Source organism: Lissotriton helveticus, chromosome 5_1, assembly GCF_964261635.1.
Source record: "Lissotriton helveticus chromosome 5_1, aLisHel1.1, whole genome shotgun sequence".
NCBI lineage: Eukaryota > Metazoa > Chordata > Amphibia > Caudata > Salamandridae > Lissotriton > Lissotriton helveticus.
This window is the reverse complement of record NC_136065.1, coordinates 1,789,768,525-1,789,792,175: the sequence shown is the minus strand read 5'-3', so window position 1 is coordinate 1,789,792,175 and position 23,651 is coordinate 1,789,768,525. Positions and strand designations below refer to the sequence as shown.

Sequence of the window (23,651 nt, the reverse complement as noted above, 5' to 3'; positions counted from 1 at the left end):
CTTGTTCGTGAGGGGCAGTTAATTTCGAACAACCAAATTAGATGCTCCCTAGATGCTGTTGATACATCTGCCAGAGCGGTAAACACTAGTGTTCTTTTAAGAAGACATGCCTAGCTGCGCATATCGAGGTTTAAACCGGAAGTTGAAACTTCCATACTAAATATACCCTTTCACAAGGAACACCTTTTTGGGACGGTATTAGACACTTCATTGAATAAAATGAAGAAGGCTTCTGAAGTGGCTAAATCCATAGGAGCACTTCAGTCTGCACAAGGGCGTGGTTACTTTTGTTGCTCATTTTATCGAGCAGGATCTAAAACCACTTCCTCAGACACTGCGTCCTCCTACAAGGGCAATAATCACCCCTCGGGTTCCTAGGGTTTCTAGTGAGGCAATTACAGAGGAAACAACGGCAAGGGCAGTGGTAGAGGTTCCTATACAAGTACCTCGCCATCCAATACAAAACAGTGACTTGCCCATAGTCCCCTCCGACCACTTAGCAATTACTGCCTGGAGTTCATCAACACTTCCCCAAACATTCCTCTAAAGTCACCCAGACTTCCACCGGATCACCTAAGCCTTTTCAAACAGGAATTACAATCCCTGCTACTAAATCAAGCCATAGAGCCCGTACTACCTCAACATCAAGGGTCTGGCGTGTACTCCTTTTACTTTATAATTCCAAAAAAGGACGTCTCTCTCAGACCCATATTGGATCTCAGTGAACTCAACCTTTACATACAGTCAGACCACTTCCACATGGTAACACTGCAACAAATACTGCCTCTTTTGCAAAAGGGCAATTTTGTTTCTATTCTAGATTTAAAGGACGCCTACTTTCATATCCCACTCCATGTGGATCACCGCACATTTCTCAGGTTTGTGGTAGTTGGTCAACACTACCAATTCAAAGTGCTCCCATTTGGAGTCACCACTGCCACCAGAGTCTTCACAAAATGTCTGACGGTCATAGCTGCACATCTCAGAAGACAAAGCATATATGTCTTACCCTATCTGGACGACTGGCTTATCAAAGCCAGCACATACCAGCAATGTCGCAAGCACATCTCCGTAACCATTCAGCTGCTTCAACAGCTAGGGTTCTCAGTCAATGAGTAATAATCACGTCTTCAGCCAAAGTTCAGGATTACCTAGGAGCCACTTTAGATTGTCAGAAGGCTCTAGCGTATCCCAATGCAGCCAGAATTCGAAACATTCAGGCGCTCATTCTCAAATTTCAACCGACTCAGTCACTTCCAGCTTGAATGTTTATGCAACTGCTGGGAATGATGGCATCTTGCATCATGATAGTTTCCCACGCCAGGTTACACATGCGTCCACTTCAAGAGTGTATAGCCAGTCAGTGGAACCAGTCTCAAGGTCTATTAACCGATCTAGTGTTGGTAAGCGGCTGTACTCGTCGCTCTTTGCAGAGGTGGAGCACACAAAACCAAAAAAAATCAAAAGGGCGGCTGTTCATAGACCCGGTTCCACAGACCGTGTTAACAGAGGACGCATGCCGTACTGGCTGGGCAGCTCATCTTCAACAACACACAGTGCAAGGGCTGTGGAGTCACCAGTAAAAGATGCTCCTCATCACTCATCTAGAGCTCATGGCAATCTTTCTAGTTCTCAAAGCCTTTCAAGATCACCTATCTGGCAAAGCTGTGTTAGTCCGAAACGACAACATGACAGCTAGGTATTACATACAAAACCAGGGGCAGGGGGACACTCTCTCCAACTGTCCCACTTAGCCCAGGACATCTGGAAGTGGGTAGTCACCACAACATTTACCTCCTAGCGGAACACCTCCCAGGAGTCAACAATCAGATTGCGGACCTCCTCAGCAGGCAGAGGTATCAAATACACAAGTGGGAACTTCACCCTAAAGTTCTCCACCCATACTTCCCAGCTTGGGGAGTCCCTCACATAGACCTGTTAGCAACACCAGAAAATTCTAAATGCCAAAGCTTCGCCTCCAGGTATCAACACCCGTTGTCCAAAGGCAATGCCCTATGGATGAACTGGTCAGGGATATTTGTCTACGCTTTTCCGCTTCTCCCACTCATTCCATCAGTGGTTCGTAAAGTGAGGCATATGTCCCTCGCGCTAATACTGGTAGCTCCATCATGGGCACGTCAACCCTGGTCACAACCCTGTTGGAACTCTTTCTGGTACCACATCAAAAATTACATTTAACTTCCAGTCTCCTCACACAGAGCCATGGAGAAATCAAACACCCATATCCCAAACAGCTCAACCTTGACATCTGGCTCCTGAAGTCATAGAGTTTGTTTATCTCAACCTTCCACCAGACTGTATGAACAGTATTAGATAGGCGAGAAAGCCTACCACAAGGGCCTGCTATGCAGCCACATGGAAGCGTTTTGTTATTTATTGCAATAACAATCACATCAACCCTCTGGATGCTTCCATACGGAACATACTGTGCTAACTATTGCATTTGCAGCAGTCAGCATTGGCCTATACATCCATCAGACTGCATCTTGCTGCCCTAGCAGCTTGCCTTTAAAATAGACAACATTTATCGATATTTCGAGTGCCTGTCATCAAAGCATTTATGGAAGGCTAAAAAGGGTAATACCACCAAGACTTCCACCTGCCCCAGTATGGAATCTTAACATAGTCCCCACAAGGATAATTGGTCTGCCATTTGAACCCATGCACAAATGTGAACTACAGTTCCTTACTTGGAAAACAGCTTTCCTCATTACAATCACTTCATTGAGGAGAGTGGGTGAATTACAAGAACTAACCATAGAATAACCCTTTTTCCAGTTACATAAAGTGGTTCTTCGTACCAACCCTAAATTCCTACCCAAGGTTGTATCTGCATTTCATATTAATCCGTTGGTTGAACTACCTGTATTCTTCTTTCAACCTGACTCTGTTGCAGAGAGAGCTTTACATACCTAAGATGTCAGAAGAGCTCTTTTGTATTACACTGAAAGAACAAAGTCATTTCATAAAACCAAACAACTGTTTGTAGTATACAGGAATTGCTAGGTGGATTGTCAAATGTATTCAGATTTGTTATCAAAAAGCCAAAAGGACTCTTACAGTACCCCCAGAGCACATTCCAATCGCAAGTTAGGGGCTACTATGGCTTTCTTAGGGGTATCCCTATTACTGATATCTGCAAAGCTGCAACATGGTCTACACCACACACATTCACCAAAAACTATTGTGTAGATGTGTTAGCAAGACAACAAGCTAACATGGGTCAAGCAGTACTTAAAACGTTATTTCAGACAACCACAACAGGATAGCCACCGCTTCGGGGAGACTGCTGCATAGTCTATGCAAATCATGTGATCTACCGCTCACATGCCTCACACTGTAAAATGCTACATACCCAGTATGCATCTGTTCTTGGCATGTAGAGCTGTAGAATCTCATGCGCCCACCCATCTGTAGGTGCTGCTGTTCTCTATTCTTTACTACTACTCCATTCTCTCACCCTCGGCGGAAAACAATCTGAAGATGGAGTCGGTGACCATGCGCACTATTACCTAAGGGAGGAGTCCCCTACTTTGTGACTATGGGAAACTTCTTCCAGAAAAACAAGTGCAAACATCCGGATCCAACACTAGATGGCAATCTTAAGCAAACCATGAGATTCTACAGCTCTACATACCAAGAACAGATGCATACTGGGTAAGTAGCATTTTTCTTACGATTTCTGACTTTCATAGCAAATGGAACTTTGTCATAGTTCGAGAAAGCATGCTGTGGAAATTGTGTCACAGGTTAAGCCTTTTGCAATATGAATCTGTAATTGATGACCAAGCAAATAGTTAAAAAGTATGCAGGATAATTTTCTTACTGCGTTTGTGTCATGTTAATGTCTTGATGCTTTACATTTCTTTGAGAGGAAAGAGCAACATTGCACTTGCTGAATTGTGTTATAAGGATAATTCTTCAATCCGTCTGGTTCCCATTTTAACCAATTTCATGTGGTGGATATTTTGGAGAACTGCACTTCCAATTGTTCGGGTAAAAAAAATACTGTGTGAAAAATGTCTTAGCATTTTACCTCTCGTAAATGTCGATTTTTTTTTGTGTTCCCTATTTGTTATTTTTCCAGAAAAGGGGTTATTTCCCTCTTTTGAATATAAGTAATAACCCAATTGTATGTTTTTCTTTCTCTTGCACATTCATGTTGTGAAACACTACCTGAAGTTCCCTAGCAGTGCTTATAGACTCTTGCACATTCATGTTGTGAAACACTACCTGAAGTTCTCTAGCAGTGCTTATGGACAGGGTAAAGAGTTTTTTGGAAAAAATTCGATTTTCTGAGAAACCTTAAGGATCATCGATTTGCTCCCAATAAAGTGCCAATGTTTTCAGACGAAAGTGCATTTTCATTTTTTATGATGACTTGCATTAAAGCCTACAGAGATGAGTGTACACTCAGGAGTTAGATACACGTGGAAATATACTAAATGATAGTTCTTTTTTCACTGGCTATAAAGTAAATATGGATAAATATCAATAACATTTGAAAATAATTTTTGGTTAGTACCTGCAGAAATGTCAAACTAATTACCAATACTTCATGAACCTTCAACTGAAATATCCTGTATGTGTTCATTTTTTTTTGGTTGAACTTTAATACCACTGCACATGTTATGACCGTCTGGCTTAACGTGTTATCTTTTCGTTTCAGGGTCCTTTAAATAGTGAGTCATCCAACCAGAGTCTATGCAGCGTGGGGTCTTTGAGCGACAAAGAATTAGAGGTGAGCATCAGTTGAGTACGTTTGACCTGGACTTCTTGCTACCTATTGTTTCTCTAATTGCCATCCAATTAATTAATTAACATCCATTTAAAAGGCCCTAATTTCTACACCTTCCTGTCCACCTCATTGTATTTGCATTTGTAGACTTGGTTGTAATTTTTACATTAACCAAATTGTATTAACTTTAGTAATGCACGGCTGCATCCACATAGAAGTAAAATCATGTAATAGCGTTCCACAGTTTGAACAATGGGTGCCGACTGTCCCCCAACCACAATGTAACTTTAGAAAAGCAGTTTATAATGGGCACACCAATATCCCCATATCTTTTCATGTTTTTGAGGGCAACCACGGGCCTCGTAGAGGAGTCGTTCTTGGCTCACAACAGTAGACGACACCCTATTTCAAGGGAGGTGGCCCTGGAGCTTTCAGTAGTGAGAAATGCCTCTTTTGGCCACCAGGGACACCACACCATTCTCCTTTCAGCACGCGAGATTACCAATTCACTCTCATTAGTCCCAGTAATGTCTCTCGATGGCCCAATTCAATGTTATGATCCAGAACCGCAGAGCTCTCCTGTGTCACTCCCTCCCCGAAGGACTCTACGAGTGGACAGGACCATGCCATGTGAAGGAAATCGACATTTGGGGCTTGGCAGCCTGCACAATGTGTTTGCTCCCCACTCCCCCATCTGCATAAAGCTGAAAAAAGCTAGTTTCTGCAGGGCAAGACAGGCATCTCTCTAGTCCTCATCTTCAAATTCTCCCACCCAGCCCTCCCTCCTACGGCGTAAATGTGAGGAGTGATCCAGGACATTGATAATCAGGGATCAATAAATTGTTGATGTTGCTCCCCCCTACGTAGACGACCCATCAACTTGTTTGCGTCAAGAGGACTGTATTCAGGCATCTGCTTGTCTGCTGCGGTGACACACATCTGTAAGTAACTGAAAAGCTGAGTTTGTGACAAGCTATTTTGTTCCTGCAGCTCTTGAAAGGACATCAGGAGCCCTCTTTTAGGAATGCCACCCAAGTAGGTAATGCCAATGAGGTCCCGTTGGGAGAAACCCGCAAGGCTGTCCACCTGACGGAACCAGGTGTCGCGCCACAGAGGTGTCCTATCTGTGAGGCGGCACATCCAGAGGGTGAGGCACAAGTACGGAACCACAGTGGACAACTGGGCGCCATATAGAAGATACTGTAATCCGTCAAAACCCAGAAGATGTAATTTAAGCCGATAGGATCATCCCAACCCCCAGTGAACCACTCATTCACCGGGGCCAGATGAGCGGCAAGCTAATAGGCGTAGAGGTCTCGGGCACGAAGGTCTCTGCCAAACAACTACTTCCTGACCAATGCAAAGGCCATTCAATGGTGCCCCCTGCCTAAATAATAGAAGTTAATTTTGAGGTGAAGGAGCAGGACCATGCCCAGGGAATATGGAGGTAGGGATAAATCACCAAAACATAGAGGCATCAATGCATTCACATCATCTCAAATAAGGCAATGCGCCCCATTGGGTTGAATAGGAGATGGCTCCATTTATGTGAATCTTAATCCACTGTTAATTGAAGAGGGAGAGACCAAGCCAAGTTCAGAAAACAAGATATGTAGACCCCAAGATACTGAAAAGACTGGTTCTGTCTAATCAGGATATTGGGACACCAAATTCTTCCCATCGCATCGCTAGACACCGAAACGAGGACAGATTTTTAGTGTTCACCCAAATGCCTGATTCCTCTGGGATCTAGCCAAAGGGTCTTGAGACGCCAGGGTCCCGTTGTCCGAGGTTCACTTAGGAAAAGCAAAACATCATCCGCATATAAGGTAATGCGGTCTCTGTATCCCACACGTCGCATCTTATTAGGTGGGCCAATGACTCTGACGTGTGCCCCTACGAATAGGGAATGGTCAGGAGAGAATCCCTCTGACCTCAGTCTGGGCAGTATACAGCAGGTTTAAGCTGGCATGCTGAAGTACCGCCTGAAGACCATATCAAAGGCCTTTAGAAAATCAATCAGGAGGAGAGCGAGTACTCCTCCCAAATGAGTTGCTCTGGAGAGGACTTGCTGCACCCTTCAAATGCAATGGCTGGTACTCCTACCCGGTATAAAGCCATACTGGTCTGGGTGCACCAGATATGAGAGGGTTTGGCTGATCCTGAATGCCAACACCTTTGGAGATTTCTTGATCGCGGCACTAATGAGGGGTATGATGCAACAGCATTCCGCCGGTTGGCCAGCTTTGGGCAAGACTACAATGGTGACGACATTGAGGTCTGAGGAAAAAGAACTTCGTTTCAGAGCATCGGCATAAAGTGCTACAGACCAGAGATCGCTGTTTTGTTTGAAAAACTCAATAGGGAACCCATCTGGGTGTCCTTCCTGATTGGAAATCAGTTATTGCCTGCTCTACCTCGTCCACGAGAGCAACAAATCTAGTTCACACGCTAAGGAGGGGCGGATAGCTGGTAGGGGAATATCCCCAAGAGGGAGGTGCCGAGATTCCTCTAGAGGAGGTGGGTGTACCACATATAGATCTTGGTAATAGGCTATAAGCACTTGGTCATTGGCAGGTAGTTCCTTACACAGGGCACCAGAATCATTTCTAATAGCTGAGACCACTCTACTGGAAACCTCCTGGGTTGCTAGCCAGTATAGTAACTTGCCTGATTTGTCACCCAGTTGCATATACCCTTTGAGTAGACGCCCTTCAACATTAGCGCGCCTCCTCAAAGGAGATCTGATGAGTGGGCAGTGTCCTGTCATAAATATCCCTCCATTGCGTTTTCAAGTGCAATGATCTGGACTTCAAACTCAGTAATGTGTGCCTGATGCCGCCGCTCATCGCATCGCACCTACTGCTTAAGACCGCCTCTGAGGAAGGGCATACTTGCTGCCAATAAAGTACCGCGGGAGACCACGGACCCTTGATTTTCATGGAAGAAGGTCTGTATCTTCTGTTCCAAAAATTCCGCACACTTCTGGTCCATGAGATACCACTCTTTAAAGTGCCACATTGGACACGGACTATAGCAAGTTACAAAATTTAAGTAATTAGCCTCCAGTCACCCCTCTATACCAACATACCACCCCTGAGAATCTCAGTAAGTTGTAGAGGTTGTAATAGGGAATGTCTTATGAAGGAGTATAACTGTTCATCTTGAGCCCCTGGCATAGCCCGTATGCATGATGCACTCAGTAATTTCCGAAGCATCCCAGGAAAGAGCACTTAATTTCCATGAGGTGGAGCAGCACTGTGTCTGGTCTGTGCCGTCTAATATAGCATACAACAGCTGATCTTTTAATATGGTCCAGAAGACCGTTTTCGTTCCATGATATTACTTTAACCATAATGGCACTGTGGATAAAGTTATCTGGAGTAACCTAATATGGTCTGACAGCAGTGCATTAAAGTGATACTGTAAATGATTAGTTTAGTGTAAATGCGGGCTACACCCCAACCTCTCAATCAAGTCAAGTAGACAACAAACAGTGTAGCTCACTGCTCCAGGTGTACATCCAAGGAGCCACATACCCTACCACAGGGTCCAAGCACACCTGTATTAAGGATAGTGTTCATTCAAGTTAGGGAGCCAGGCAAACTCTCATTTGATTTGAAGATTACTGGGGTATCAAATAACAATGCCTCTTGGTCTAGGGCATGATGTGATCCTACCGCCGGTGTATGGCTCAAGGAGGACCATCTTTTACCCCGGGCCTGCTCCTGCCTCATAGATTTAGTGCGGCGTCAGCAAGGGCTCTGTCCGAAGGGTGAGTCCCGTGAGTCACTAATTGCTGCTCCATTTTGATCCTCCATGCTCCGTAGACTGCTCTTTTGACCACTCCAAGGCTTGCTCAGGGGGGTTGAAGAAGAAGGTGGAGGATAAAAAAAGAACCTTGAGTCTGGCCGGGAAGAGGAGCATACAGCGGATGTTAAGCGTGCAAGTTTTTGCTTGACCTCTTCGAAGGTACATTGTTTCTGCTGGACTGCTTTAGTGTAGTCTGGGAAGCTCAGGATTTTGGCACTGGCTTATCTTAAGCCAGGATGGCACCACAGGGCTTAAGGATGCGTGCTATGACTGGCCCGGGAAGGACTTTAGTGGGAAGTTTCTTGATCAGAGCACAATGTGCACACTCCACCACAAAACAGTGGAATAGTTTGTCAGCTGGCACACGAGCGGAACAAGTCCTCCAGAAGATCGTCCATTCTGGTTCCTTCCACCCCCTCAGGCAGCCACAATCAGGCAAAAGTTGTTCCACCTGGGTGAGGAAATACTCCAAACTTAATCAGATGGTATGGTGCAGGAGGAGAAGTGGGGCGGCCACCCCTCACATTATAACCTCTCCCAGGGGTGGTCCAGGCCTGTCCCCGCCCCGTCGGGCAGGTAGCGCAGTACAGCAGGCCAGTCGCAGTCACCGTATGACAGTAGGAGGTAGAGGGTCGCAACCAGAAGAAGGCTCAAAGTTCGGCAGGCCCCGGACCTAGTCTAGGCCCACCTGGGTCGCTGCTCTAGGCTCATCAGGAGAGGCACTGTGGTTGCGCACAGAGCCTTCACAGAGGCAGACAATGCTGATGGGAGGAGGAGGGGGAAAAGAAGAAGCACCTGCCTGGACCCCTACAGCTGTCCCCTACCTCAGTCTGTGTGATGAGGCCCACTGCATGGCCTGGAGCCCACAGTCTCGTATGGCAGTCGCCCGGTATGGCGCGGCCACACCAGTACGTCCGTTGCGGTGCCGAGTCAGTGTAGCTGAAAGCAAGCAGGTTGAGTGAGTGAAAGGAATTGCGCTACCTCCCACAAACTGAGGCCGCAGGCAGGTAGTTCCCTGCGTACGCTTTTCCCCCAGCACCTCTCATACTGCTGGTAGCACGAAAGCTAAAGCAACACTCGATGACACTCCTCCTGGTTGCTCCAACATGGGCACGCCAACCATGGTACACCACGTTTCTAGAACTCTCCGTGGTACCGCATCAAAGGCTGCGCCTCACGCCCAGACTTTTGACGCAGAGCCATGGCGACATTCAGCACCCAGACCCGCAACAGCTCAACCTGGCGATCTGGCTCCTGAAGTCTTAGAATTTGGCTACCTTAACTTACCTCCCGACTGCATGGATATCATACGGGAGGCAAGAAAGCCCACCACCAGAGCCTGCTATGCAGCAAAATCGAAGCGGTTTGTCATTTACTGTACGGAACACAACATCAACCCGCTAGATGCATCCACTCACAACATCATCTGTTATTTGTTACATCTTTACAAATGCAAGCTGGCATATGCTTCCATTCGGATACACTTATCCGCCATAGCAGCTTACCTCCAAAACAGGCAGCATCTCTCCGTCTTCAGAGTGCCTGCCATTAAAGCCTTCCTAGAAGGACTGAAACGAGTCATCCCTCCCAGGACGCCGCCAGCTCCTGTATGGAACCTTAATGTGGTCCTCACCAGGCTGATGGGCCCACCTTTTGAGCCTCTGCATTCATGCGAGGTTCAGTTTTTAACATGGAAAGTGGCTTTTCTAGCCATTATGTCTCTGAGACGTGTTAGTGAGCTTCAGGCGCTCACTGTACAAGAGCCATTCATACAAATTCACTCGAACAGGGTGGTGCTGCGCACTAACCCTAAATTTCTTCCTAAGGTGGTTTCACAGTTCCATGTCAATCAGACCATTGAACTGCCCGCGTTCTTTCAAAACCTAGAGACAGTAGCCGAAAGAATGCTCCACACTCTTGACGTCAAACGAGCTTTGATGTACTACATCGACAGAACCAAAGATTTTAGGAAGACACAACAACTCTTTGTTGCCTTTTCGGCCCAGGACAAAGGCAACCCCATTTCCAAAGCAGGTATAGCCAGGTGGATCGTTAAGTGTATTCAAATCTGCTATCACAAGGCTAAGCGCACTTTAACGGTCCCCCCCAGAGCCCACTCCACCCGCAAGTTGGGGGCCTCCATGGCTTTCCTTGGTAATATCTCTTTGGAGGACATTTGTAGAGCAGCCACATGGTCTACGCCACACACATTTACTAAACACTACTGTGTAGATGTGCACTCCAAGCAGCAAGCAGCTGTGGGGCAGGCTGTTCTTAAAAAAACTTATTCAAACGTCTGCAGCTGGCACAGGCGGCCGCCGTTAATGGAGGGACTGCTATTTATTCTATGCTATAGATATGAATTCAGCAGCCCACATGCCTCGAACTGAATATGCTACTTACCAGTATGCATCTGTTCTTGGCATGTAGGGCTGCTGACATTGATATCGCCCGCCCTCCTCCCCGGCGCCTGTAGCGGCTGCAGAATTCAAACTTACTCTTAGCATGGTCATTGCTCACACTGTTACTCCATCTTCGCCACAATGGCTAAAAACAATCTGGGGATGGAGTCGATGCCCATGCGCACTGTAGTCCAGGGGAGGAGCCACCTATCTCGTAATACTTCGAAGACTCTTCCAGGACAACAATGTGCAATCATCCGGACCCAACACTAGGCGGCGATCTATGCTATAGATATGAATGTCAGCAGCCCTACATGCCAAGAACAGATGCATACTGGTAAGTAGCATATTCATTATCCAGTATTTGGGTATGTTTCATAGATTCAAATGCCTGAATCATTCCCCGTCGCCGAGGCGCGAGTCACACGGTAATAATACATACAAAAGCAGTGCCTTAGTCAGAAACTGTAGTAGGCTGACAAGACAATAGGCCCAAAAGGCCCAAAGCTTAGTAGCCTATCTATCTCATTGTATGAAAAGAACCGAAAAATAGTTCTAACCAATCAGATACCAGCACCCTCTAGAACCTTCCCAGCAGAAGCAGTTCTCCTCAGATTTTCACCGCACGTCGTATGGAAGGGAGTCTCCCTGATTGCCAACTCAGTTTCTTCTTTTTCTCTTCAGGATGTCTGAAAAGAAAGCTCTCTTCAAAGCTTGCAGGACCTGTGATAAAAAGGGGGTCCATGTAGATAATCAGCATAAAGACTGCATCTACTGTCTACATCCTAACCATATTTGTTAAGGATTGTAGGATTTGTCGAACCTTCCCTGCCAAAACCATCAGGGACAGGGAGGCAAGGGTTCTTTTATGGCTTAAATAATCTTCTACAGATGAGGAGGACAGAGCCTCTACTTCCAGCAAAAGATCCAGATCCAGGGACAGCTCTTCTCCTGAGAGGAGGAAACATAAAAAATCCTCTCACAGAGCTTCGGAACACACAAGGGGGTCGTCGTCTTCTACTGGATCACCTTATCTCCGCCTTCAGAGTCTTCCAAATCTTCAGCTACAAAAACAGTGAGTAAAGCCCAGATCAAGACTCTTTCTCTGGTGTCTTCTCACACAGTTTCTGTGACCTCTTCTACTTCAAGTACTTCATCTACAATCTCTACAAGAGGTATAACCTCTCCTATTGTGTCCTCAAAAATTTCTACTACAAAGAAGTCTTCTGGGACTAAGGAATCCTCTTTTGTCACTCCATCAAAATCGCCGTCAACGACCGCGTCGACGTCAATCCCATCGACGACGGTTCCTTCATCTACAAAGTCATCGTCGACAAAAACCCTGTCGAAGTCATCGACGACGAAGAGCCCGTCGACGTCAAAGATATCGGCGACGAAGAACCCGTCAATGGCAGTCCCATCAACGAAGAGCCCGTCGACGGTAGCCCCGTCGACGAGGAGCCCGTCGATGACTGCCCCGTCGGCGACTGCCCCGTCAACGACAAGACCGTCGACGGCAGCACCGTCGACGACGAGCCCGTCCACGAAGATTCCATTGACGACATCATTGTCAACGGCTCAGTTGTCTATTACACCTTTGGTCAAGACGCCCCTGTCGATGAAGAGTCCCTTAATGACCAGAAGTCCACCTGCAAGAACTTGGTCAGCGATACCACAAGTATCTCAAGCGTCGCCTGTTACGTTCACCCAATTTCAACTAAAAACGTACCATAGGCAAGACTATACTAATATATCTCTGTTGTTACCATCACATATCTTGGAGACATATGTAGAGGAAGAGGAATCTGATGAAGATGACGGGAAGAAAGAAGGCCCTTATGAGATTGCACGCCATCCGTCAGAGTTGCAAATAAAATGTCAAGAAGAGGATGAAGAGGAAGACTTCCAGGAACATTTTTATCAAGAAGACTTGTCTACTCCCTATCATAGACAGTCACATAAGGTTCCACGTTAGTTAGAAACAAGTCATCTTCCTCCTTCTCTGATCCAAGATTTGCAGGCCATGTTGGCTGATTATCGGCAGAGGTTTCCACCTACACCGACTACTCCAATGTTACCTACCATGCCAGCAGTTACACCTACGCCGCCAATAGAAGATCCTATTTCACCGAGACACCCTGTAGAAGCTATACCGCAAGGGGGTCAGGATATTTCATCATCAGATGAGGATGAAAGAGAGGAAGGTGAATTGCCTGATGATGATGTACCTGGGGATCCTTGGGATGAATATATATTCCCCGTGCCTTCGCCTCCTATGCCGCAACCCTCTGATTCACCACCTGAGGATATTGGCAGTTTTCATAACATTATGCAAGGGGCTGCAGCACGGTTTGAACTTCCAGTTACTATCGAACAATCTGATTGTTTTCTTCACGACTTTAAAGAAGGTTATAAAAGAATCACCAGAGCAATACCGATCATAGATTTTATTTGAAACGAAGGTTTTAAGACAATGAAGACACCTGCCTCTATACCCGCTGTCCTTCCTCGAATTGAAAAGAATATCGAGCACCGCCAGACACTCCATCTTGCCTTGTGGGACACCCGCGTCCGGACTCTGTAATTTCGCAGGCTGCACAGCAGAGGTCAAAGAATCCATCCACCCCAATCTTAACTCCGCCAGATAAAGAGGGTAGACGATTGGATTTGATAGGCAAAAGAATTTCCACCAATGCTGCATCATCCAGCAAGGCAGCAAACTCTCTGGCAATCTTAGCACGTTATGACCGCAAGATGTGGTCAGTTATCCGAGTTCTTAGACCTTATACCTGAAGAGCACCAGCAGGAAGCACGGAGAATAGTGCTAGAAGGGGAACGGGCGGCATCGGAAATTGACTGCGCCTTAGACATTTCTAATACTAATTTTCGGCAGCTAGCGTGGGCTGCTGTTCTCAGACGCCAGGGATGGCTCAAAGCAATCTCTTTTAGACCGGAGGTACAGACTAAAATACTGGACATGGCTTACAATGGCGACTCACTATTTGGTAAGCATATAGATGACGTCTTGCTGACCATCAAGACAGATACGGACACTGCTAAATCGCTGTGTACCCTGCAGTATAATAGAGGATCTTTCAGGGGATCAAGAGGTCGTGGTTTTTCCTCTGGAGGAAATTACAACAACCAACAAAACAGGCAATACCAATCTCAATATAAGCAGCCTTTTTACCAGGCAATCATCTTCAAGCAATTTCTCTCGTCAGGGCGGACGACGACGGTCAAACAATAAAGGACGTGACTCAAATAGAAGACAATGAGCTTTGCCGGACGCCAGTCAAACCTTCTCCCCTCCCTGTGGGCGCAAAGATCTCAGCCTTTTTCCAACAATGGCAGCTCATCACATCAGATCCTTGGGTCCTCGACCTTGTTCAAGGAGGTCCCACTCTAGAGTTCTTAAAGAAACCACCTACGACCCCGCCCAAGGGTCCCCCTTCCCCTCGTCTTCACTTACTGTACAGAGAAGCTTTAAAAATGTTACGCAAGAATGCGATAGGAAAAGTTCCAGTCTCGTAAAAAGGGAAAGGATTCTACTCTCGTTTATTTCTCATAAGGAAAAACTCGGGGGAGTGGTGCCCGATTCTCGACTTGCGCAAACTCAAGTTTCTGAAGATGCCGAGTTTTCGAATGGTGACGCTGACAGATGTGTTGAGCTGTCTCAATGAAGGGGATTTTATGGCTTCTCTGGACTTGGAAGACGCTTACTTCCATATCCCTATACATCCCAAACATCGCAAACACCTAAGATTCACAGTGGCAACGCCCACTTTCAATTCAAGGTGCTCCCGTTCGGACTGAAATCGGCACCAAGAATATTCACAAAATGCCTAGCTCCGGTCTCTGCCACTCTGAGGTCTCGGGGTATTCAAGTCTTCCCATACCTCGACGACTGGCTGCTCAAAGGACCATCAAAGCACGCTACGAGAGAGGCTGTCAAAAGTTGCCTTCATCTATTCTCAAACCTGGGACTCACTCTCAATGCAAATAAGTCACAGTTGCAACCTCTCCAGGTTCTAACTTTTCTAGGAGCAACACTAGACACCAAACAGTACAAGGCGTTCTTGTCAGAACAAGTTACAAAGCCTGGCAAAGTTAATTTCAAGATGAAAGTCAGTTTCTGTCCGAACATTCGCGTTCGATGCATGTGGGCTGCTGAATTCATATCTGTGCATAGATCACCGCCTAGTGTTGGGTCTGGATGATTGCACATTGTTGTCCTGGAAGAGTCTTCGAAGTATCACGAGATAGGTGGGTCCTCCCTCGGACTACAGTGCGCATGGGCATCCTCTCCATCCTCAGATTGTTTTTTTCCGCCATTGGGTTCGGATGTACTTTCCAACACGTTCGGAATCAACAAAACTTCTCTAAAGGCCAAAAGGCCTTCGGATCCGTCGGTATTGTTCAGCGTTCGGTACCGATACACTTTTTGAACATCTGTTGCACTCCGGTCGTCGAATAGGGCCGTGAGGCCTTCTCGACACCACGTGGACCAACCTTCGATGGAACGAAGTCCATTCAAATACTGCCCGCAGTGCAACTCCAAGTTCCCGCACACAGATAAGCATCCAGTGTGCAACAAATGCCTATCTCCAGATCACAACGAAGATAGTTTCCTAGCCTGTGCCCAGTTCCGGTCGAAAAAGACTATCCGGAATCGACGGGCGGCGAGGCAAGAAATGCAGAGGTCGGCGCCAGAGCCCGATAACATCTTCGACGATGAGGAAGACCTAGCTAGCGCCGAAGACTCGGATCAAGACGAACAACAATACTCGGAGCACGACTCCGAATATTACCTCGAAGAGGAGGAACAAATCGTTGATCTCGAGGAATACGATCAAGACATCGTAGCTGTTGAAGACGACTCCGATGACGACGAGGGGCGAACCGTGAGTACACCGCCCCATATAGACACTACACCGATATCAGAGGCTCGGGTCGAGGCATCGCCAGCAGGCCTTAGCCAAGATCAACATTCTCGTTCTACAGCCCCGCCATACCGCCCGGCTAAGAACATGCAAAAAGAGCCTTCTGAGACACGATATACGACATTGGTTCCATCGAAACCGAAACTCGTCGACAATACCGTCTTCGGACCGAATGTCGTCGAACCAAAGGTGATTAGGCCGAAGGGCGTCGACCCGAACGCCACAGTCCCAATACACCCTTCGAAGCCAAAGACCGTCGAGTCGACATCGAAGACAAAAGCTATCGAGTCGAGCTTGAAGTCGAAAGCCGTCGAGTCAACCTCGCGGCCAAAATACGTCGAATCGACACCAAAAAAGCACGTCAACTCGACCCCCAAGACAAAGCACGTTGAATCGAGCAAAGCAGCCTCAACTTTCGACGAGGGGAAAAAACCGGTCGACGAAAGCAAAAGGCCTACGCCCAAAAGTAACGTCGAACCGAAAGTGAAACCGAAGGTGGACGAAAACAAATCGGTCGTGCCGAAGCCCATCGATCCGAAAAAGGGCATCGAGCCAAAACCACAAACTCCGAAAACACCTAAAGAGACTGTCGAACCGACCAAACCGCTCGGTCCGAAAAAGGTGGTGAAGCCAGCCAAAGACGTTCAACCGACAAAACCTGTAGAAAAACATCAAAAACCGATCCAACCACCAAAAGCGGTAGAACTCAATAAAGCGATCGACCCGAAAAAAGTCAAACCAAAGGCTACGGCACCAAGGCCAAAAACTGTGGAAGAAGAGATTATTCATCCAGACCCATCCACAGAAGACCAGTCAAAACTGTACATTGACCCCAAAACTGGTAAAGTGACTGTTTACACAAAAAAGAAAAGACCTCTGCCAACTGAAGACTTTTCTAAGATTCCCCTCAAAAAGAAAAGAGACTGTGCTACCTCTCCTATACTTTTTGAACCTATCACTCCAGCTACGCCTACTACTCCATATGCCCCAACATCACCTGCACGCTCTGACTACAACCCAGATGAAGATCAGGATGCAGATGTGGGGTTTGGGTATCCACAAAACCCAATAGGAGACACAAATTTACAGCCATGGGGTGGGGGAGGAGAACCAGATACTGAAGGGACTCTGCCCATTACAGACCCTGCAGTATACCCAACTAAGCCATCACCCACAGAAGCTACAGTGGCCTTTAATTCTTTACTAGATAGAACAGCAACCTACCATAATGTAGATATGCACTCGGATGCTATTGAAGAAGACTTTCTCTTTGATACATTAACAACATCTGAAAGACATGTAAAAACTCTCCCCATGTTGAAGGGCGTCTTAAAACACCCAAATGACATTTTTAAGGACACTGCTAGGGCACGGGTCATAAACCTTAGAATTGAAAAGAAATATAGGGCTGCACCTATAGACCCTACAAACATCAGGGGGCAGCTACCCCTAGACTCCCTAGTGGTATCTAACGCACGTAAGCGCGCAAATTCCCAGACTACTGGAGAGGCTGCTCCTCCAGACAAGGAGTCAAAGATCTTTGAGGCATCAGGCAAGAGAGTGGCAGCTCAAGCAGCAAACTCATGAAGAATAGCCAATACACAGGCCATGCTGGCCAGATATGATAGGGCGCACTACAGGGGTGTGGACATTTTTACAAAATCTACTTGGCCAGGGGACAAAATGTTACACAAATCTACTTGTCCTGGGAAGGTAACTGCTTGCCCCGCCTTCACTAAGGTAGATCTGCACGAAGAGAACTTGCACTGCAATCAGTGCATCATACTGAGCAATATATATTTTAAGTGCAAGTCCAATTATGCAGTGCATGGTCATGCACTCTCAAATGCAATTGTTGCACTGGGTTGTTGTACAGCATGCATGCAGATGTATCACTGTGCACTGCACCCAATAATCAACTAGTGTGCAGGTAACACATTTTCATATGTTGAGAAATAGTGCCTAAAGGCAGATTGCAGACTGGTAATGGTCTAAATTTCTTGAAGTGTTTTTGGCACAGACCAGACTGCATTGAAATATGAAGCTGTAGGACAGAAGGGCGTTCTTCATCATAGGGCCAACTCATATCTGTCCAGCTTAAAAAATACTCAGATGTGATGCTCTCACAAACTTGTGGATGAGAATGACTGCACTGCTTGGCAGAGCTTATGAACGATTTGTGGTGCAGCAAAATCACATAGCAGATGTGATGTGGTTCACTGAGGCAGTACCTAAAAATACAAATACACAAGAGGCAGTAATGGGCAGTTAAATCAATCTCTCCTTTTACATTTCTGTGTGGTGCGTTTGTATTCTTGTGCACTCACTGCTACATCTCCACATTCTTCTACCACACAAAGAGCATATGCAGCACTGGCAGTAGCAGACTGTACAGGGTTATCTCATGCATATCGTAATGGGAGCAGCAGAGTAAGCTACCCTAACATGAAGAGGTGCAGCTCAGCAATTTATGTTCAAGTTTGTCTCCCTCAGATATGTAGGGGACATGTAGCAGCCAAATGGAACATTTTCACAGACACACAGCTGGAAAGCAAGCGAAGGGAAAGAGTGTTAGGTTGAAAAGACAGTAAATATACAAGTGAAGCGCTGAGCATCATTGAGATGGGGGCTAGTGAGTAACTGCAACCACTCAACATTTCATGTCATACCTAGCAAGGACGCCTAAGCTCAGTCATAGTAGAGTTGGAAACACTGTCCTGGCCTCTTGAATAGTCAAATGCTATCTGGCGAATGAAGTTTGTTTATACTTCAGCGGAATTTAAAAATCTAATAATAGCTGAACACCCAAAAGCACCACTAATTCTATGTTCTCTAGTGACATATTGGGTCTGGTGGCTTGGTGGACGAATGCGTCCATTGTAGGGCCCTGTGTTTGACCTCATGGTCACAAGTTCACATCCCACCGGGTGCACTTAGCCTTTCATCCTTCTGAGGTCGATAAAATTAGTACCATTGACTTGGGTAACAATAAACATCTATTTTTCCGCGCAAAAATACCCCTCTGGTTGAATGTGTGCTTTACAAATGCAGGTTATGTTATCAAGCAAGGACACAGGCCTAAACACTGAGGCACTTTCCTTGCACCTCTTGCACTGATGGTGGTAGAATCTGAGTTCAAGTTGCAGGATTCTTTCCTTTCACTTTTGAAAATGGGAAAGCTTCAGAGTCTGCTTCATCTGTGAAAGGCAAGCATCGTGCTTGTCACATGAGCCTGGTACGGGCGTTTATTTTTTGCAGTTTGTTTATATATCACGATCACGACCAAAAGGTATTGGAGTGCTTCTCATGAGCACCAGTTACATTACACAAGGTCATGTTCACTTTTCGTTTTAAGCCAGAGCAGATTGAGTGATCTGCCCCAAATCACAGGATGTTTAGCAATGCTGAGATTCAAACCTGGTCCCCAAGGTTCAACGTCAGGCAGCTCTGGTTGTAACTGGGAAGTCAGGAGCGGGGTAGGTATGTGTGTGGTGTGTGTGTGTGTGAAGAGCCTATGGATGGTGATTGGTAAAATGTTAGGGCAGCCCCACTCTCTCTTCCTAATAAGCCTTTTTAGGAAGAGAGAGTGGGGCTGCCCTAACATTTTACCAATCACCATCCATAGGCTCTTCACACACACACACACCACACACATACCTACCCCGCTCCTGACTTCCTTATTAAGGGGATTCTTTGCTCCGTTAACTCAGTCTGGAGTCTGTGACAGGAGGCCCTGGCCCTACCTCTTCTCCTGTCCTACTCTCCAAACCCCATGGCAGAAAGTCCTGAATACTGCATTCAAAGGGCAGTGTGAGTGCAGCGGTGGTAGCAGGAACAGCTTGCGAGGCTGGAGAATGTGCTGTCTGCTCAGTGGTTGAATTGCATAAAAGAATGTATAGGAACTGTGAGCCTGCACAAAATGGGGGAGGCAGTGTTAGTGAGTCTGGAGGTGGGGTCAAAGCAGTGGCTAAAAAATAAATTATATATATATATATATATATATATATATATATAAATAAAGATATATGTATATTCTAAGTTTTTATGGTCTTTCACCTTCAAGGTAAACTACATGTCACCTGGAGAGCTTTAATTGAAACGATAATCAGTGAGACATTATGAAACCTCTATTAGTTCTTGCACTGGCCAACCAGTGAACATTTAGCAAAGCAGGCACGAATCTCTCTGACAAGTCGGCACAGGCACCCACAAGTGCAGACTGCACATGCATCCCTGTGCACAGGTGACTGTGCACGTTTTGCTGCAGATTTCTGATGCTAGCCACAGGCAGCCGTCCTGCAGGCCACTGAACTCCACCAGAGACAACATCAAACTGTCAAAAGAGCCGGGCCAGCCTTTGAGTGGCTCGGGTTGAGGTGGAAGCTGTGAGATGCCACTGGGTCTCTGCTGAAGGAGGTTCTGGTCCCCGGAGGTGGAAGGGGCAATGAAACAGCTCTGTATACGTGGCTTCATACAGCACTCAGGGTCCTCAAAAGCCAAGCAGTTAATTTAAAATAGGCACATGGTCCCGGAAAATATCAGGAAAGAGAGAATGAAATGTTGGTGGATGAGAGAAAAATAATGCGAAGGAAAGAGAACGAGACAGATCCTGTTAACTCATGTCACATTGGGTGAATTGTGAAGCGCACACTCTATTAGCCCCCCCAATGAATGAGTGTGTGCGCTATGTGACTGATTCGGGACACTGACATTTCAACATCTCTTCATCTTTACACATATTATATAACAGCATACAGAGGCTCCCTGTTCATGATCTCAATTATTTTCCGGGCAAAAAGTAGTCTACTTCAATCAGGCGCTGTGCAGGTAACTGATTGCAACTTCTGTCCCGAAAGGAAATGAATACAAATCACCTATCCGCCCCACCAGTTTTACAATCCACCAGCTGTCAAGGACAATACGAGGTAAAACTATTAATTTGCTCTAATGCTACAACGTGGTATTTCTGAGATACTAAGCGCGGGAATTTTACATGTTTACGAACCGTTACAATTCTTTAATGGCAAATTTTGTATAAAATGTGTAGTTACATTGCAGAGCTCCACTTAAAAAACAGTCAGGTCCAAACCCCATGTTAGCGCGCTCTGTTTTCTCGAGTTGACTCGGAACTGGACACTAGCGTAATACCGTTATTTTGACTGCGATCAGTTGAGCTCTCAGCAGGATGTTTGCGTTTCTTTTTTCCTTTGCAAGCAGAGAGGATAAAGTTAACTGCATTCCTATAGCCCTGATGCCGCAAGTTGACTTTGCATTAGCCTAGTAACATTAATGCTACACTTCTTACTCACCTCAGTCTCAGGTCGCACCCCAGCAGCGAGCTATTTGTGCTGCCCTCTAGTGATAAAATGGAGACAGCTTCCTCCTGGTTCTGCACGTCCACCCCATTGATATTTAGAAAGAGAGACACCAGACTACGGACACTGCCGCTTGTTGAGACTGACGTTTCAGTCCCCCAGCCAATCACTGAGTAGAACCAGTCATGGGCTGCTAGCCAATCAGAGGCCTCAAAAGCGTCTCCGGCCTATCTGATTGGTTGTGAGTCCCAGAGTGCACAAAGCCTGTTTTTTTTACACGATTTTTTTACGCGATTTAATGTCTACTTGTCCATCGGACAAAATAGACATTAAATCTTCTTGCCCGTGGTAAAAATCAACATGGCTCGGGCGTCGGGCGATCTGATTCCCCCACCCCTGGCACTACGACAGTTTAGAAGAAATTCTCCAACACTTACCTGATCCTTACAAACAGCAGGCAGATGAACTTAAACAGGAGGGGAAGCTAATCACCAATGCCTCAATTAAATGTGCCCTAGACGCGGCAGACACTGCTGCCAGATCCATCAATGCAAGCGTGCTGCTAAGGCGCCACGCATGGCTTCGCATATCAGGCTTTAAGAAAGAAGTCCAATCCACAATTCTTAATCAGCCCATCTACCCAGACTTTTTATTTGGTCCAGCAGTTGACTCAATTCTGGACAAAATGAAAAAAGATGCGGAAACAGCGAAGTCCATGGGAGCTCTCCAGTCCCAACAACACCGGGGCTCCTTTCGTCGCTCCAATTATAGAGGTGGAGTGCGAAGTAATACATCACAGCAATCCTCCACCTACAAGAGTAACACACAATCCACATACAACAAAAACACAAACAGGGGTGGATACAGAGGAAAAAACACCAAAGGAAGGGGTCGTGGAGGCAATGCAAATAGATCCTCCACTAACACCAAACAGTGACTTCTTGGCACTACCCCCAGACCATATAACACCGGTCGGGGGAAGACTACAACAATTTCTGCCAGTCTGGTTAAATATCACTGCAGACAAGTGGGTCAGGCAAATTATCCAACATGGCTATTGCCTCGAACTCACCTCAACACCACCAAACATACCACCCGTGCACCGTCCAATGTCACAGGAACATATAACGCTACTGCAACAAGAGGTCATCAGTATGCTGCAAAAGGGGGCCATAGAACCAGTCCCACTACAACATCAGGGAACAGCAGTATACTCCCTATACTTCCTGATTCCAAAGAAGGACTGGTCTCTCAGACCAATATTGGACCTCAGGCCCCTCAACCTGTACATTTTGTCGCAGCATTTTCATATGCTCACTCTCCAGCAAGTCTTACCATTGCTTCGCCAGGGAGACTTCTTAGCAACTCTAGACCTCAAAGACGCATACTTTCATATACCAATACACCCTGCTCACAGACAGTACCTAAGGTTCACCATTCAAGGACAGCACTACCAGTTCAAAGTCCTACCATTTGGTGTCACAACAGCTCCACGAGTGTTCACCAAATGTCTAGCTACAGTGGCAGCACATCTCATGAGGCAACACATCCATGTGTACCCTTATCTGGACGATTGGCTAATACACGCGCCAGCAGCCCTGCAATGTGCCAACCACATGTCAAAGACCATCCATCTCCTGCACAGTTTAGGATTTTCACTAAACTACCCAAAATCACATCTGCAGCCCTCCCACGTCAAACAATACCTGGGAGCAACAATAGATACACTGGCAGCAAAAGCATATCCCAACGCAGCACGGATCAAGGGAATGCAAGCGTTAATCCAAATATTCAGACCCCAACACTCGTTACCAGCTCGATTGTTTATGCAACTAATAGGCATGATGGCCTCGTGCATATTCATAGTCCCTCATGCCAGGCTACATATGCGTCCGCTCCAAGAGTGCCTAGCAAGGCAGTGGAACCAGGCTCATGGGCAATTAAAGGACCTAGTGTTGGTGACCAGTCGAGCATACAACTCTGCATTGGTGGAATCCACAAAACCTTTGCAAGTGACGACTGTTCCAAGAGCCTGTCCCACAAATAGTGTTAACCGCGGACGCATCCCTAATAGGCTGGGGAGCCCATGTCCTACACTACACAGTAGAGGGACTCTGGACTGTACAGCAGAAGAAACTGCACATCAACCTCCTAGAGTTGATGGCGATCTTTCTAGCCCTAAAAGCTTTCAAAACACACTTGTGCAACAAAGCCGTGTTGATCCGGACGGACAACATGACAGCTATGTATTACATTCAAAAACAAGGAGGAACACACTCACCACAGCTGTCGCACCTAGCTCAAGCAATGTGGAAATGGGCCATTCAGAGAAACATGTTTCTCATGGCGGAGCACCTCCCAGGCAAGGACAATCAAGTAGCCGACCTGCTCAGCAGACACAGCCAACAGATGCACGAAT

The 23,651-nt window shown here is 46.5% G+C and overlaps 1 protein-coding gene across 2 annotated transcripts in view; it reads left to right on the top strand.

Annotated features, from left to right (window-relative positions):
- Nucleotides 1–23,651, top strand: part of TLK2 (tousled like kinase 2) — a 1,564,653-nt gene that overhangs the window by 261,506 nt on the left and 1,279,496 nt on the right. For both annotated transcript variants that reach the window (XM_078645098.1, XM_078645097.1), the window contains exon 3: nt 4,691–4,762. In XM_078645098.1, coding sequence (XP_078501224.1) covers nt 4,691–4,762 — 72 coding nt within the window. The remainder of the gene's footprint in view (nt 1–4,690; nt 4,763–23,651) is intronic.